The sequence below is a fragment of the Schistocerca americana genome, chromosome 8, assembly GCF_021461395.2.
Source record: "Schistocerca americana isolate TAMUIC-IGC-003095 chromosome 8, iqSchAmer2.1, whole genome shotgun sequence".
Classification (NCBI taxonomy): domain Eukaryota; kingdom Metazoa; phylum Arthropoda; class Insecta; order Orthoptera; family Acrididae; genus Schistocerca; species Schistocerca americana.
In genome coordinates, this window is record NC_060126.1 from 153,646,779 (window position 1) to 153,664,723 (window position 17,945).

The 17,945-nt window shown below is 44.6% G+C and overlaps 1 protein-coding gene across 1 annotated transcript in view; it reads right to left on the reverse strand.

Annotated features, from left to right (window-relative positions):
* Nucleotides 1–17,945, reverse strand: part of LOC124545641 (coiled-coil domain-containing protein 96-like) — a 195,007-nt gene that overhangs the window by 15,211 nt on the left and 161,851 nt on the right. The window contains exon 9 of the mRNA XM_047124587.1: nucleotides 9,225–9,341. Within this exon, the coding sequence (XP_046980543.1) occupies nucleotides 9,225–9,341 (117 nt within the window). The remainder of the gene's footprint in view (nucleotides 1–9,224; nucleotides 9,342–17,945) is intronic.

Consider the following 17,945-nt stretch of genomic DNA (forward strand, 5'->3'; position numbering starts at 1 on the left):
TGCCATACGCGTTTCGCCTTTATTTTCTGCAAGGCATCATCAGTGGCAGGTTGCGTGGAAAATTTCTTACATATTACACTCCTGTTGCATTTTTGGTGTTGTTTTTCTTCTTATGAACGCCAATTTGCGGTATTTCCCCACATTCAAAAGCACTATGAACTGAATGGCATTGAAACAAGCGTTCAGTTCATAGTGCTTTGGAATGTGGGGAAAACCGCAAATTGGCATTCATAAGAAGAAAAACAACACCAAAAATGCAACAGGAGCGTAATATGTAAGAAATTGTCCACGCAACCTGCCACTGATGATGCCTTGCAGAAAATAAAGGCGAAACGCGTATGGCACTAAAATTGTGTTTTATTCAGTTGCTGTCAGACGGTCCATAAGTAAAAATTATCAATATACCGTGATATTACACGCAACTGAGTGAGACAGGACTACAAAAGTTTAAGATGAAAAAATGTTCTGTATTATTATTTTCGAGTACAAAACACATGTAGTACTACTTTCATATCTTATTTGTTCTACAGCAGTAAAATACAGGGTGTTTCAAAAATGACCGGTATATTTGAAACGGCAATAAAAACTAAACGAGCAGCGATAGAAATACACCGTTTGTTGCAGTATCCTTGGGACAACAGTACATTTTCAGGCAGACAAACTTTCGAAATTACAGTAGTTACAATTTTCAACAACAGATGGCGCTGCGGTCTGGGAAACTCTATAGTACGATATTTTCCACATATCCACCATGCGTAGCAATAATATGGCATAGTCTCTGAATGAAATTACCCGAAACCTTTGACAACGTGTCTGGCGGAATGGCTTCACATTCAGATGAGATGTACTGCTTCAGCTGTTCAATTGTTTCTGGATTCTGGCGGTACACCTGGTCTTTCAAGTGTCCCCACAGAAAGAAGTCACAGGGGTTCATGTCTGGCGAATAGGGAGGCCAATCCACGCCGCCTCCTGTATGTTTCGGATAGCCCAAAGCAATCACACGATCATCGAAATATTCATTCAGGAAATTAAAGACGTCGGCCATGCGATGTGGCCGGGCACCATCTTGCATAAACCACGAGGTGTCCGCAGTGTCGTCTTAGGCAGTTTGTACCGCCACAAATTCACGAAGAATGTCCAGATAGCGTGATGCAGTAATCGTTTCGGATCTGAAGAATGGGCCAATGATTCCTTTGGAAGAAATGGCGGCCCAGACCAGTACTTTTTGAGGATGCAGGGACGATGGGACTGCAACATGGGACTTTTCGGTTCCCCATATGTGCCAGTTCTGTTTATTGACGAAGCCGTCCAGGTAAATATAAGCTTCGTCAGTAAACCAAATGCTGCCCACATGCATATCGCCGTCATGAATCCTGTGCACTATATCGTTAGCGAATGTCTCTCGTGCAGCAATGGTAGCGGCGCTGAGGGGTTGCCGCATTTGAATTTTGTATGGATAGAGGTGTAAACTCTGGCGCATGAGACGATACGTGGACGTTGGCGTCATTTGGACCGCAGCTGCAACACGGCGAACGGAAACCCGAGGCCGCTGTTGGATCACCTGCTGCACTAGCTGCGCATTGCCCTCTGTGGTTGCCGTACTCGTTCGCCCTACCTTTCCAGCACGTTCATCCCTCACGTTCCCAGTCCGTTGAAATGTTTCAAACAGATCCTCTGTTCTAAGGAATAAACCATGTTGTCTACAGCACACTTGCACGTTGTGAACAGCACACGCTTACAGCAGAAAGACGACGTACAGAATGGCGCACCCACAGACTGCGTTGTCTTCTATATCTTTCACATCACTTGCAGCGCCATCTGTTGTTGAAAATTGTAACTACTGTAATTTCGAAAGTTTGTCCGCCTGAAAATGTACTGTTGTCCCAAGCATATTGCAACAAACGGTGTATTTCTATCGCTGCTCGTTTAGTTTTTATTGCCGTTTCAAATATACCGGTCATTTTTGAAACACCCTGTAAAAAAGGCACGTGGATCATATGGGTGTTGGGATTACTTCTGAAAAAATCATGTTATGGGATTCATTAGTTGTGGCAGATCTAGCAGAAAGCCACCGGTAGAGCCAGCTTTACTTGCTCGTCAGTTCATCATAATAAATTGTACAGAAACATCTCACAATACTTGGCTGCACGGCTGGACAATGCAAGAGTTGCAGTCGCTGGTTCAAAAAGATTACTTTATTTGCTCCTACTTTGGCATGGGCCAACTAATATGCTTATTCAGGTGTGCTGCCTGCAGCAAACCTTGGCGTACCCTGAGCGGCACTGAAGTCATGTTGCGGTGCATGTACTGATGTGAGGGTGGGCCGCAAAGAGAAATGGGTGTCTGCCCTCGGTCAGTGGTGTGGCGAGTCTGTCACGCTTAAGAAAAGACAAACTGCGTCGGCAGCTGAATGAAGGTTTTGCACAGACTTTGGGAAAGGCTGCGCCGGGATCAGTTTGTCTGAAATAAAGATGTGACTGTCCTCTTCCTTTCTACTACCCCCGGTGGTACAGCACGACCACAAAAAAGAATGCCTGTGGAAATTTTTATACATGCAACCACAGGCCAACATTGTATTTTGTTTATGCTCCTCCTGAGCGTAATTTAGCAATGTCTTTCGCAGCTTGAAGCGTATTTTGAACATCATAGTGGTGTAGATGCCTGGTCATGTAATATGCATTCTATCTCACTTGGATTTTTCTAATTCCCCACCACTTTTATACTGGACTATGTCCACTACAATGACATGGTGTCTTACTTAACTTGGTAAGACATGTTTGTTAGTGATATCATAGTTTGGTGACCATACTAGGTCATAAATTATACTAATTATACTAATTAAGTAAGGTTATTTTTAAACTCATCCAGCAGCCATATTGGTTCATAAATTGTAGTAATAAAAGACAGGTGACATAAATATAGGGGCACTCAGTGTGGGTAATAAATTATAGCTATAAGGTAAGTGGAGGAAATGTGATAACCATATAGGCTGGCTTCATATGCCTTGGTCAGTTGGAGAACATCCCATCTCTGATCTTGAATCACCTGCAGTTTATATGTTAGGGAACTAGCCTAGAAGAGAGTGGGCTGGGGGAAGTGGGAGGGCGAAGGGTGGAGGAGAGGTGAGATCTGGCAGTAATCCAGTTTGGCCTGAAACCCACACACTTTCTCTCCCTGTGTGGCCTATCGGCGTGGTCTTCATGAGGCTGCAGTGTGTGAGAGATTTCATGAATACACATTATGTAACTTACCAGATATTGCTGAGGGTGATCCATCCTAGCTCATCTTACGGTACAGCCGCCTGCCTGGCACGTGTGGCCATACGGATCTCACTTGTATCTGCATAAAACAAGGTACATTTTTTAAGTGCTCGCTCATGTGGAGGCGAGTGACGGAATGACAGTTGGGTGGAGCTGATCTGCATGGAAAGCGAGTGGTGGGGGGCCACTCGCTCGGCATTGTTCTGTGCATGAAGTCCTCTAGGCAGAACGGTACAGACAGAGAGAGAGTAGCCATGGACTTGTGATGCATCAACGGAGGAAACACTATGTTCTGGTAGGCACAGTTTGATGGGTACACATTCCGAGCGAACTGACGGAAGTGCTGTTGCGGCCACATGTAGTAAGCGTTGCTTCACGCAGTGAAGAATGGCAAAACAGAGTCACGCCAGTGATCGAGGCGTTGCGAAGTAGGCAGGCACAGATAGCCTTGCTGACAGCAGCAGTCTACCAACCGGCTGACGCAAGGACGCACACAGACCGAGCGCCGAGTGAAGCCTGGAGAGTGCTGAGTAAGGGGAAATGAGGCCAGCACGCTAAGTTACGCTGCAATATACTGCGGGAGTAGTAACAAAAAGCTACCACCGAGGATAAAAAACGTCCTCCTGCCAGATACAAATAGTGGAGCGCAGTCAGCAACGGACAGAATCCATTAGGAAGCAGTTCAGATCTGGGGACGGACGTGGTCCTTGTCCGAATGTTCAATCTTCGTAGGTGACGATTCCGGAAGTCTGTTCCAGCTCGCACGAGTCATCCGTTCGCCGCCAGATGTCAACTTCAGCTCTGGAGGTCGGCCCGAGGTCGGTCAGCACCGTGGCTGACTAACTACAGGGAGAACTTCCAGCAGGACCGATCGTCGCGCGGTCTTGATCACAGGCGCCGCCGGGGACTGACGCTCGGACCTCACGGCAACCCGGCCCCATGGCGCGTGGTCCGTCCATGGCGGGACCTCGCGGACATCGCGACTGACGACTTCCCAGCCGCTGGCGCAGCAGGTGTCGACAGCTGACCTCACGGCGACGCGGCTCCGTGGGCGTGCCGTACTGGGCGCCGAGCGACGGCGAGTTCATCTCAACCACAGGGCATCCTGGCTTCAGTGGAACGCTGGTGGCCTGAGGACCCCGGTTGCGATCAGCGGAGAATCTACACAGCAGCAGCCAGGCAGAGGGATCCGCAGGGCTGGGCAGCGACGATGTGGGAGAAATTGTAAAGAAAGTTCAATAAATAATTGTGAAACTCCACGCCGTCTCAGTCTTTGGCGCAGCCACTGTGTCTGCTGCTAACAAGTCGTGCAGAGGCTGTAACAGTGCGCTTGAATTGCGAAATCATATTGAATACCGCTGCTGAACCTGTAGAAATAGCAAATATTCAAGTAATAAAGCGTTTCCACATGAGAGTTCCTTTCCCCCCCTCCTCCTTCCCCACCACCAAAAGGTACAGGGTACGACAGCGTTTATAGTAGGATAATAAAACACACCATCAGGCAGTAACTGTAATTTATTTATTACCTCTTATGCCATTTAATAGTTGTAGGTATGCCATTTACTAATGTGTAAGTCATTGTCCGTTGCGTGGGTCACTTTTTGAATATGACTCCTGTCAAATCATGCCCCCTCAACACAACACATTCATCTAGGAGGCGCTGGAAGCTTTCCGTAACACGGCGTAACGTATTCCCTGGGACATTGCCGACGGCGGTTCTCGTGTCACAGTGTGGTGTGGAGTTGCTTCCTTTGGGATTATTGGCCCTTTCTTCTTTCAGGATGACAGCGGTGTGGCTGTAACTGTCACCAGTGAACGCTACCTAAAAATGATGCAAGACCTCGTTCTTCCCCAATAAGATATGATCGATGTGGATGTGGAACAATTATTATTTCAACAAGACGGAGCGACCCCGCAATCAACCATAATTTGCATGGATTTCTTGCGACAGAGTTTTCCCGGTAGAGTAATTTCCCGTTTTGGTGATATTTCCTGGCCGCCTCGCTGACCTGACCTTCCATGTGCAGACTGTGGGGAAGGAGGGGGGGGAAAGAACTCTCATGTGGAAACGCTTTATTACTTGAATATTTGCTATTTCTACAGGTTCAGCAGTGGTATTCAATATGATTTCGCAATTCAAGCGCACTGTTACAGCCTCTGCACGACTTGTTAGCAGCAGACACAGTGGAATTGAAACAAGCGTTCAGTTCATAGTGCTTTGGAATGTGGGGAAAAACCGCAAATTGGCATTCATAAGAAGAATGGCATTGAAACAAGCGTTCAGTTCATAGTGCTTTGGAATGTGGGGAAAAACCGCAAATTGGCATTCATAAGAAGAAAAACAACACCAAAAATGTAACAGGAGAGTAATATGTAAGAAATTGTCCACGCAACCTGCCACTGATGATGCCTTTCAGAAAATAAAGGCGAAACGCGTATGGCACTAAAATTGTGTTTTATTCAGTTGCTGTCAGACGGTCCATAAGTAAAAATTATCAATATACCGTGACAGAGCATTTTTATTTTGAAAAAAGATTGAATTTTTTCATCCACAATTGGAGAATTGGAATCGAACTTATGCATTACAATAAGCAACATGTCTTTGTTTTTTACACTTACTGTTAGTCTCTACCTAAAAACACATACTTATGGAGGAAATTCAGCGGTTTATACATATTAAAGTGGCACTTACATTGCAGCTTGACAGTTGTATTGTATCACTACACAGTAAAGCGATACATACTGCGAAGCTGCAATATATTTGGAATGTTTTCCATGTTTGTGATCCCATAGAGTAATCGTTTTTAATATCCTACTATGAACGCTGCCGCACCCTGTATAAGACATAGACGGTTGTAATTTGTGGCAGCATGTGAAGCAACCTATAAAGTTTTCTGTAGATTTTTTCTAAATAATTCTTTTTTATGTATTGCAGGTTCTACATGACTACCAGGCGTATGTGGTGTGTTTTGGGGAAACGATATCACCCATTCATCTCCAAAGACGCGAATTTCAAAAGAAGTCGTCAAACATTATGTCGATTAAGGGTTGGTACGACAAGTTCCTCGCCACTGGAAGTGTAAACAGACATCAGACCATCACAATAGCTAAGCTTTCCCCGCTCTACAGTTTGAAAAATGCTGCATAAACGACTTCGCCTGCACACTTACGACGATCTGTTTGTGCAGACATTGAAGTGAAACGATTTACACGTTAGCCATAAATGTGCGATTGAGATGCTGGACTGGTTAAGGCGAAATCCCGTCTACTGTGTCTAGGAAATGTCGTTTACTCTGACGAAACAGCCCACCACACACGTGGGAAGGTTAACTGGCACAACATTTGCTTCTGGGATTCGGGAAACTCCCACAGTTTTTGGGAATATGTCAGAGACAGCGAAAAGGTGAACTGATAGATGAACTGACTTGGAATGGATTCGTACCCCTATGACAGAAATGGGACTATTGGGAAAGTAATAACTTTCTTTGGGTCGTATCGTATCTTCAGTCATTTTTCGGACGTCTCATGTGAAGCCGAGGAATATGACCCTTCATCCAAAAGCCAAAATCACAGAGACGTCGTCCACCTCTTCCCTATGAAGAGCTAGTACAGTCCAAAAGCGCAGATCGACGATAGGACATTCAAGGAAACTGAAGACCCACTCGACGATCGTGAAAATTCCACGGGAAGGGCTGCGTTCGATGCTCATCATAATGAAGATAATGTAACAAGACGACCAGAAAAAGAGGATCTGCCAGTGGTATCATGGAGAGGGCCATTGATGAACTATCGCACGGGATTAGCCGAGCGGTCTGAGCAAGCAGGGACTAGCAAAGGCTGAGGCTGGGAGGGCTACGTGAATGTAGGGTATATTGCAGGGAGAGTTCCAACTTGCACAATTCAGAGAAGCTAGTGGTGGTAGGAAGCATCCAGATAGCACAGGCTGTGAAGTAGCCATTAAAATGGAGAACATTGTATTGGACGACATGCTCATTGACTGTGTGATACAGCTGTTTCTTGGTCACAGTTTGTTGGTGGCCATTCATGTGAACAGACAGATGGTTGATTGTCATGCTCACGTAGAACAAAGCATAGTGGTTGCAGCTTAGCCTTTAGATCACTTGACTCATTTCACAGGTAGCCCTGCCTTCAATGGGATAGGTGATACTTGTGGGTGGACTGGAGTGGGTGATGGTGGGAAGATGTATGGGACAGGTCTTGCATCTAGGTCTATTACAGGTATATGAACCATGAGGCAAGGCATCAGAAGCAGGGGTGGAGTAGAGCCGGACAAGGATATTGTGCTGATTTGGTGGGCAGTGGAATACCATTGTGGGAGGAGTAAAGCAGATAGTGGATAGCACATTCCTCACTTCAGGGCTCACGAGAGGTAGTTGAAACCGTGGTGGGAAATGTGATTCACTTGTTCCAGTCCTGGGTGACACTGTTGTAGAATTTTAGAACATTTTTTTTGCTCGCGTATCATGTCGTTTTTGGAAACCCAGAATCTACTCTGTAGGAATCAACATGGATTCCGGAAACAGCGATCGTGTGAGACCCAACTCGCTTTATTTGTTCATGAGACCCAGAAAATATTAGATACAGGCTCCCCGGTAGATGCTATTTTCCTTGAATTCCGGAAGGCGTTCAATACAGTTCCGCACTGTCGCCTGATAGACAAAGTATGAGCCTACAGAATATCAGACCAGCTGTGTGGCTGGAATGAAGATTTTTTAGCAAACAGAACACAGCATGTTGTTATCAATGGAGAGACGTCTACAGACGTTAAGGTAACCTCTGGCGTGCCACAGGGAAGTGTTATGGGACCATTGGTTTTCACAATATATATAAATGACCTAGTAGATAGTGTCGGAAGTTCCATGCGGCTCTTCGCGGATGATGCTGTAGTATACAGAGAAGTTGCAGCATTAGAAAATTGTAGCGAAATGCAGGAAGATCTGCAGCGGATAGGCACTTGGTGCAGGGAGTGGCAACTGACCCTTAACATAGACAAATGTAATGTACTGCGAATACATAGAAAGAAGGATCCTTTATTGTATGATTATATGATAGTGGAACAAACACTGGTAGCAGTTACTTCTGTAAAATATCTGGGAGTATGCGTGCGGAACGATTTGAAGTGGAATGATCATATAAAATTAATTGTTGGTAAGGCGGGTACCAGGTTGGGATTCATTGGGAGAGTCCTTAGAAAATGTAATCCATCAACAAAGGAGGTCACTTACAAAACACTCGTTCGACCTAGACTTGAGTATTGCTCATCAGTGTGGGATCCGTACCAGATTGGGTTGACGGAGGAGATAGAGAAGATTCAAAGAAGAGCGGCGCGTTTCGTCACAGGGTTATTTGGTAACTGTGATAGCATTACGGAAATGTTTAGCAAACTCAAATGGCAGACTCTGCAAGAGAGGCGCTCTGTATCGCGGTGTAGCTTGCTCGCCAGGTTTCGAGAGGGTGCGTTTCTGGATGAGGTATAGAATATATTGCTTCCTCCTACTTATACCTCCCGAGGAGATCACAAATGTAAAATTAGAGAGATTCGAGCGCGCACGGAGGCTTTCAGACAGTTGTTCTTCCCGCGAACCATACGCAACTGGAACAGAAAAGGGAGGTAATGACAGTGGCACGTAAAGTGCCCTCCGCCACACACCGTTGGGTGGCTTGCGGAGTATAAATGTAGATGTAGATGTAGATATCGTACCTTGCGGCAACTTTTCAGTGTGACAGTATGTGTAATGACGTAACTGTCATGCGCTGCACTAAAGAATTAGATTCGCCGAGGCAGCAGCAACACAGAGATAGATGTAACTGAGGTACATGTAACTGAAATGCTCGCGAATTTACGTAACAGGCACAAAATATTAATACTAATTCACACACAAGCGTGAGTGCACATATGACCCTTGTAGAGAGCCAGCACATTTTTGCCCCTACTTGACTCACCTCTTGGTTACGGAGAAGCTCCGGGTATGCGAGCAGTTGCATCTGCTGTGTGAGTTTGGAACTCTCCTTGTACAGCACGTCACGCCTCCTCTTCGTCTTGAGCACTTCCTGTCTGGCCTGTTGACAAAGATGCAGATCGTAACTGCTGTATCCAATCGTACATTCATGCCCATAGTTAGGAACTATTGTAGCTGCCGATACCAACCGGCCGCCTCGACTCGTGACGTTATCATAATGGCGGGCATAAGCCACTATACGAAATTCAATGTGTTTAAAATACATTCACACAGAGAACTATAATTCTTTTCATGACATCACACAACTTTACCTAGATCTCGATTCACGTTAAGGATCAGCAAGTCACAACTTACATTTCGCATTCACATTCATTGTCTTTATCAAGTCACAATTGAACTGTATGCTTTCAGCATAATCTCGATGGCGGACTACGCTACGTCACAGATCAGTTTCGCATCACTACTTGCACTCAAAAGATGCAACATGAAGGAATTATCTGAATGGGACGTAAATTGGTGCCATTTCTTTTCATAGCGAGACCCCTTTAATTTTCATCCGCTGAAGTCTTACAACACAGCGGTACGTTGACGATATTCTATTTCCTGTTTTGGTGCCCTTAATGGCAAGTCATCCTCGGCTTACATTTCAGATAATGCCCATTCACACTCGGCACGCATTTCTACTACTTGTCATCATACTTGGTTAAACCTACCTTGGTCGGCAAGGATATCCTCAGGACGTTCGACAACTCTACCAATCAAAGCCAAGTCGAATAACTGCTGCCATAGGGGCCAGAGGTGAACAAACACATTACTGACTTGCTCAATTTGTAAAGCTCTTTCTGCTGAATAAATCATCCCTTTTTTTAAAAATTGTAATCATTTGTTTGTCTGTACGTGTACATCACGTCTACTAATTTTCGTACCATTTGGATAATTCCTTCGAGGTGCATCTTTGCTTTTTTTTATTTGTTTTAGAGTGTATATTCCGAAAAGTAACACACTCATAGAAGCAAAATAAATGTGATCGGTGTACTGATCTCAGTCCAGCTTCATTGAGTCACAGATCAAAACTAACTCCACTATCAGCAGTTTAAACCCACTTGTAAGTTAATGTATCTTCGATATTCAAATTTGGCACACATACAGGAACTTCATGAGTATCAGCACTGTGTGCTTTATAGCCACCTAGCTCCCACAGGAGCCGAGAAACGAAAAACAAACGTGTTGTTTCAGTCCCTGCCATATAAGCTACTTCCAGCTCCTGCTCTGTGACCTGCCCTGCCCAGCAGGCATTTGGTGTTGGAGTAGAATCGGCCTGCTTTGTCTACCCATTTGGTAAGTGTTACATGTATGAATGGGCTCAACTGAGCAGAGTGATGGAGGAGGAGAATGATAGTGAGAGAGGGGGAGAATAAGGTGGACTGAGAAAGGAGAGAGAGAGGTAGACAAAAACAGGGGAGGAGATGGTAGTCAAAAAGAGAGGTGAGAAGGGCATGGCGGTTAGAGAGAGAAAGAGGGTGAGATGGAGAGAGAAATCGAGAAGGAGGAGATGGATAGAGAAAGAGGGAAGGAAGATTGTTATGCAGATATCATTGACATATCTAGCAGAGGTACATGTGTGGGTGGGAACAGCTGAACAGCTAGAGGAAGGTGGTAAAATATGGATTGTGGGGGAGGAGGACGTCAGGTGGAAAGAGAGAACCTGGAGGACAGGATAGACATAGGGAGGAAGTGGAGAAGATGGAGAAAGGGAAGAGGAGAAGGAGATGGAGAAAGAAAGTGGGAAGAATGAGATGGAAAGGGGAAGTGGAGATGGACAAAGAGAGTTTGGAGAAGGATGAGATAAATGCAGAGAAGAAGCAGAGGAGATGGATGGAGACAAGAGCGAGAAGAGATGGATGGAGACAAGGTCGAGTAGGGGATGGATATACATATATATGTCCATCCCCTACTCGACCTCGACATATATATATATATATATATATATATCCATCCCCTACTCGACCTTGTCTCCATCCATCTCTTCTCGCTCTTGTCTCCATCCATATATATATATATATATATATATATATATATATATATATATATATATATATATATATATATATATAATGTGTGTGTATGTTTTCTCTGTATCTATACTTGCTGACCATATAACGATTTTTTCTGTAAAAACGACGATTTATTTCTGTTCAAGAATTCATCTGTGGCAGAGGAGGAGTGATTTACGAGAATTATTTCTAACCTGCATTTCAAAACAATTCTGCTATCTGTCATACATTTTTTTCTCGTGGGTAGACTGCCAGACAGTTTTGTGGCTGCATATTTCACCCCTTTCTGTGTCAAAGTTAGATTCATTAAATGATAATTCCTACTAATGCTGTATTTGAGTGTACTGCTGTTATTCAGATAAATTGTTGATATCAAATTTCACAAGCAACAAGTGTAATGCAAGGCTCTGGATAATATTCCCATCTAAGAACGAAGTCTTTCGCGAAGGTACTGACTTGTAAAACATTCCGATTTTCCTGTTGTGTCAATTCGGGATAAAATCTAGAGCTTCCGATGATAGCCTTCATCGCCATCGTCAAGATCAACTGACTGTCTTCACTGTTACTGTGGTTCACTTACATAGCCTGTGGACGGCTTCTGATTGGTCGGCGATTACGTACTGCTTTCGCAGACGGTGCCAATGTCTGCGCTGGTGGCTCCTCCGCTTCCATGGGAACGGAAACACTGAGGAATGTCTCTGCTGCTTCTCTGCATCGAGCGCTCGTTTACATGCACCGCTCAGATAATATCCGCTATCACGGTTAAAGTTATTCTCCCTCATTCTTATTTCAACAGTCTCCTTAATAACAGAATCCCAGTATGTAGCGGCATGGGACAAAATTTTTGTTTCATCAAACAGCATTTTATGATTTTTACGAGGCTGTCCTCCGCAATTTGCTGATTCTCTAGTTCTCTATTTTTAATATGCCGTTGGTGTTCTGCACAACAGTCGGAAACTGTACGAATGGTCTGACATATATAATTGCTTCTACATCCACACAGGATATTATAAATTCCAGGGATCCTGCGGCCGAGACTGTCCTTAACAGGGTGTGAGCGTGTGATTGCTATTCTGTTATTCTGCGCAACAGATTAATCTGAGATGTACCCTTTACCCTGTGGCTCTTGCAAGATGTAATTTCCACCCCCACACTACTACAGAAGTCAGACAGACGCTCCTAACGTTCTAAAGAGAAATGCCCGAAAAACTTTCAGCAATAAATATCTTCTGGAGTCGTCCGCTGTAAGGAAATGACACAAAAATTCACAAAATTTCTTACGTAACTAGTGGGATACTTGGGTACTGGAGTAGTGCTAGTTAGTGTAAGAAAAACGTAAAACTAACGAAAATTGTTATTTATTTCTCAAAAATTCTGAGAAACCACAATGGCACTTTTAGTTATGAATTGAACAAGTTATATTCTGGTTCTTTTCGGAAAGTGAAGTTACCTCTCAAGGATAGGACTCGCTGATGAAATTTCTATACAAAGTTTAAGATTGTTATTGACTTGGCAGAATGGCTGAGAGCCACGCCTACTCAACTTGAATAATTATCCGTTAGAATGTTGCTAGGTACGGTCGAGGCTGTCGCGTGTGAAATGCAGTGAAGGGAACTGTTGTGGAGGAAATATGGAGCTTGCAATAGCTGTAGCGTACAATACCGTAAGCTGCGATGACTACTGTCTGCGCCGCTCACTGCTGACAAATAAGATAACTCTCGTTCTATCTGGATTGACCTCCGTCAATCAAACTCTCCCTATGCCTTGATGAAGTCAAGGACTCCTATTCGCCCCTAGTCCAACTATTGGCATGGTGCCCCGGTGAGATAACCAGTCCACCACGATGCCACTCAAAAATTCGCTCGCAGGCGTTTAACTATAACTCTGTCCGTTCACACCGCACAATAACTGTGTCGGCCAACACAGTGAACAACGCTTAATCACAAGGACTCAATGTAGAGTCGCACTTCGACTTGCTCTCGACAGAGGTGCTCTCCCAGTGAAGTACTGAGGAGAGACTTGTTCCTCGTTCTTTGAGTACATGTACGAGCGCGCACGCTCTCGTTATGTGTTCTCGCCCCAAGAGCAACAACGGAATGGCCCTTCTCCATGCAAGACGTGAAGGGGTGTATCTTTCGGTCTCTTCCATTACACCTTCAGCTCAAGGCGTCAGAAATATCGTCTGACAATCATCATTGCTCTTCTAAAACAGGAGAATGACGTTTCGTTTAAGGCGACCAATCTGGAAACCTGTAGTATTGGCGTTTAGCGTTTTCTGTCTCCCTGTGAAAATCTCTGAAACTGCGTGCTATATGTAAAGAATACGTAAGCTGGCCGCTCCCACACAATGTAGCGGAATTTGCTTTTAAGCTGAACACGGGTTCGTTCCCCCTTTTCACTCGGGCCAACGGTGTCTGCTCTACGGGCGGTCACTGGTCGACATAGATAGGCTGAGTCGCCCTCTGAAGGGACCAGCCCCCAGCCATGTGGTTTGCGTCTCCTAAACTAAAAGCAAGCCCCTGCGATCGTCGTGTCTTGAATGTGTGTGTCTGCCAGCCTCGAGTATTTCAACCATGGTGCGCTTACTTGTTATTTGCATATCGTTTACATGAATTCAGACAACATTGACTTTATCTTATCGAGTTTGGGTTCGAATGAAGCGTCTTGATGTGCAGAATATGATTGTGAGTGCAGAATATGTAAGCAATGAAGGTCAGGAGACCACGACGTCTTACAGTTTTCTTAGGAGGACGAAAACTTGCCCTTATACCCCGTCTACCCAGGAGTCTTCCTATTTTGCTGGATATAGCACCACAGAAAGGAAGAACAGCAATCGAAGGTTCAACCTGTGAGCGTGCAGCATTTGCTCGTTTCCTTCTCTTGGAGAACGCTACCTTTGTCATCGCTGCATCATAGCCATTTTTTCGGAACACGGACTTCAGATGGTTAATTTCGGACTTCAAGTTGTTCTCGTCAGAAACAGTTTTTGCTCTATACAGCAACGTGTCCAAAACGGCTTTCTTCTGAACAGGATGATGGAAACTCTGTACATCAAGATATAAATCGGTATGCGTCGGCTTGCGGTACACAGAATGGCCGAGACGCCCCTCTGCCGGTCGTTGTATTGAAACGTCTAAGAAAGGCAACCCTTCTTCCTTCACCATCGGAATCGGATGTTCGCATGTTTGCTATTCATGTGTTCCAGGAATTGTTCGGAAGCTTCTGCGCCGTGTAGTCAGACCATAAATGTATCGTCAACATAACGTTAAAATAAGGATAGACGGAGGGGAAGCCGAATTTAACGCACGTTCCTCAAAATTCTGCATAAAAAAGTTAGCCAATGATGGAGACAACGTAAAGCCCATTGCCACAACATCCGTCATTTTACAAAATTTACTAGCATACAAGAAGTAGGTGATCGTCATCACATGCTGGAACAATTTTATAGTTTCAGGAGGAAAAAGATCCGGCAGCATTTTCAAAGCGTCCTCCACAGAAACTTTTGTGAACAGCGATACCACATCCAGACTGACTAAAATGTCATTTGGACCAACTCTAATCCGTCTGACTTTCTCAATGAACAGCTAGGAATTTTTTATGTGATGTTCACAACGGCCGACCAATCAGAAGCTGTCCACGGGCTACGTAAGGACACCACAGCAGCAGTTGCTCCTGACGATGACGATGGAGGCTGTAGTCGAAAGTGCGAGATCTTACCCCGACTTGACGCGGCAGAAAAACCGAGAATGTTTAACATAATATTACCATCTGCTTAAAAAGATGCCAGGAAAGTACGACAGTTAACTCCACAAACAATTCCAACTACTTTTTTGTGCAATGAACGCTTTTGCCTAAGTGAGCAGTTATCCCAGAATATTATCCTATAAAGCATCGGTGAACGGAAATATGTAACATACGTTACCTTAATGAATTCTGTACCCCAAAGTTTCAAATTATTCCTATGACGATAACAGCCTAACGTAATCATTTTAGCAATTACATAAAGACAGAAAACTCTTAACTATGATTAGGGACATAATCAAATGCCCTTGACAAATCACAAAAGATCGCAAAGGAGGTACTATATTATTTAAAGCTTTTATCACATGTTCAGTAAATGTTTAAACAGGTGATTCAGTAGAATGGCCATTTTCAAATTCAAGCTGTGGTTGGCTGTATTTAATTTTAGTTCATAGCACCTCGTATGGTTGATTATTTTGAATTTCCTTTAAGAAGGGGAAATGTGCGAACAGTTTCCTATCGTTTCATAGAACGAAAACTAGGCAGGGGCTTTGATTGCCTGGTGGCAGCTTAGACTTGATCTCTTTCTCTGGTCTATCAGAAGGGAGGAAGATTGGAAATGGCAATTTCTTTTCATCCTCATTTCTAGGATCATCTCTGTAACGTTTGATTTTGCTTAACACGTTCTCCGTGAGTTTCTTATTTACTTATTTAGTTTCTTTTCGCGATTCCTTAATTGGTTCGCCGGCCGCGGTGGTCTCGCGGTTAAGGCGCTCAGTCCGAAACCGCGCGACTGCTACGGTCGCAGGTTCGAATCCTGCCTCGGGTATGGATGTGTGTGATGTCCTTAGGTTAGTTAGGTTTAAGTAGTTCTAAGTTCTAGGGTACTGATGCCCACAGAAGTTAAGTCCCATAGTGCTCAGAGCCATTTGAACCTTAACTGGTTCTTCCTAAGCTTATTTTAGACTCTTAACATTTTGCTCATTACCGTGCAAAGTGCTTATATTAATGAGTTTGAGTATGCAGTATAGACCGTATAATAAATTCGCTCACGCCTCAGGAAGACCGCTGACGACTCAAGAAGAATAGAATGAATTCATCACTATTAATGGCGTCGTAGAGCAGAGCCTATCCTCAGCGACATAAATACTCCTCCAACCCCCCCCCCCCCCCCACCCCCCCACCCCTTCCCACCAACAAGCTTTTGGCACTCGATTATTACGATCGATGCTGTTCGTGCCATTTGCACTCGATTTTAAGCTTATGGCGTAGTGACATCTCACGTGTGAGATTGTTCTAGTGTTGGTCTTGCAGTCGCTGTACTACGAGACGATCAGCGATCCGAAGCCATGGCAGATGCAGTCCAGCATCCAGTACTGACGTCAGCACAGCATCCTGCGCTGATGTATAGTCCGAGGGTCTACCAACGAGACTCAGGTCCACGACACAAGTAGGTTGCCCTAAACTCCAGCGTCACACGGGTCTGAAGGCCTACCGTACCGACGGGTCAGATCAGCTTTCGGCACGACTACACGGCATCTGACATCGCGGTCCGCCTAAGAGGAAAACGCGGGCACTGATCTGTCAGGTATTGAGTATTGTCTAAAACCGCGCGTGAGTCAAAATACACGTGCTGTGATCACCTCTATCTCCAAGCAGAGATGCCGTCGGGATGTGCCTAGCTCGTTAGTGGGCAACAAAACCACCGCATCAGGGTGTCGTCCAACTCTACTCCGAGATGATACGGCGTCCTCGGAAACCATGAGTCTGCTATTGAATTCGGCCGGTACTTCTACGGATTACGTAGCCACCATCTGGCGGAGAAGAAGCAGCAACGACTTGCATTTTCAGTAATAAATGAAACAATTTAGAATATTGTTTTATTGCGTCTAACGACGCCGCACGGGTCCCTGGTCTGCATCCTGACAAAGTAGTATGGGTTTCCACTCCGAACGAGGACAGCCTCTAGAAATTGCTGTACATAAGTGCTCAAGACCCAGCGTCTGCCAGAGTTGGTTGCCCTACAACGATCCAGCATTCTAACATCAGCAACAGTGACAGAGCGTGAATCAAACAGAAACGCCGGCAGGTGTGGCAGAGCGGTTCTAGGCGCTTCAGTCTGGAACCGCGCGACTGCTACTGTCGCAGGTTCGAATACTGCCTCGGGCATGGATGTGTGTGATGTCCTTAGGTTGGTTAGGTTTAAGTAGTTCTAAGTTCTAGGGGACTGATGACCTCAGATGCTGAGTCCCATAGTGCTCAGAGCCTTTTTTTTTTTTCAAACAGAAACTTTGATACTGGTTCTCAAAAGAAAAATTGTTTACTTTGCTTTGTCCAGGTTAGCACTTAGTCTTTGAAGTGACATTGTATAGACTGAGTGAACCTGCAGATTTAGCTCTGTTCGAGGGTAGCCGTCGGCAAAGTATACGGTTCTGATACTTAGCGAAATTTAACGAGAGAAGCAGTAGCATGTACTACTTGTAGAAAATACGGTGACATGATAGACGATTCTTCAGAGTGTCGTTGGTTAATGGTTAGACGTAGGTATGAAATATAATTGTTTTATTTTTGCAACTGTTTGTTGTCAGAAGTAATACTAGTTGATTTGTATTAAAGAGGAATTGCACAAACACTGGCAGCTAGTACTAGCTAGGCTACAGGCGCTCTTACGGAGCTGGTTTCTAAATTCTTGGAGGATAATGAACAGCAGAAAACACTTACCTAAAAGTTAACGCATCTAATACAATCATTATTGACAGAACATCACCCTCAATGGGGTTTGTGTGAGACTGAAACGGTAATAAGTGCCTCTTCGTCATTCACTGTTTCTTCAACCGCAAATCTAGTTACTCCCTTGCCCGGGAAAACAACAGAGGAAGTAACTGCATTTATAGGCGATGTATTATCCA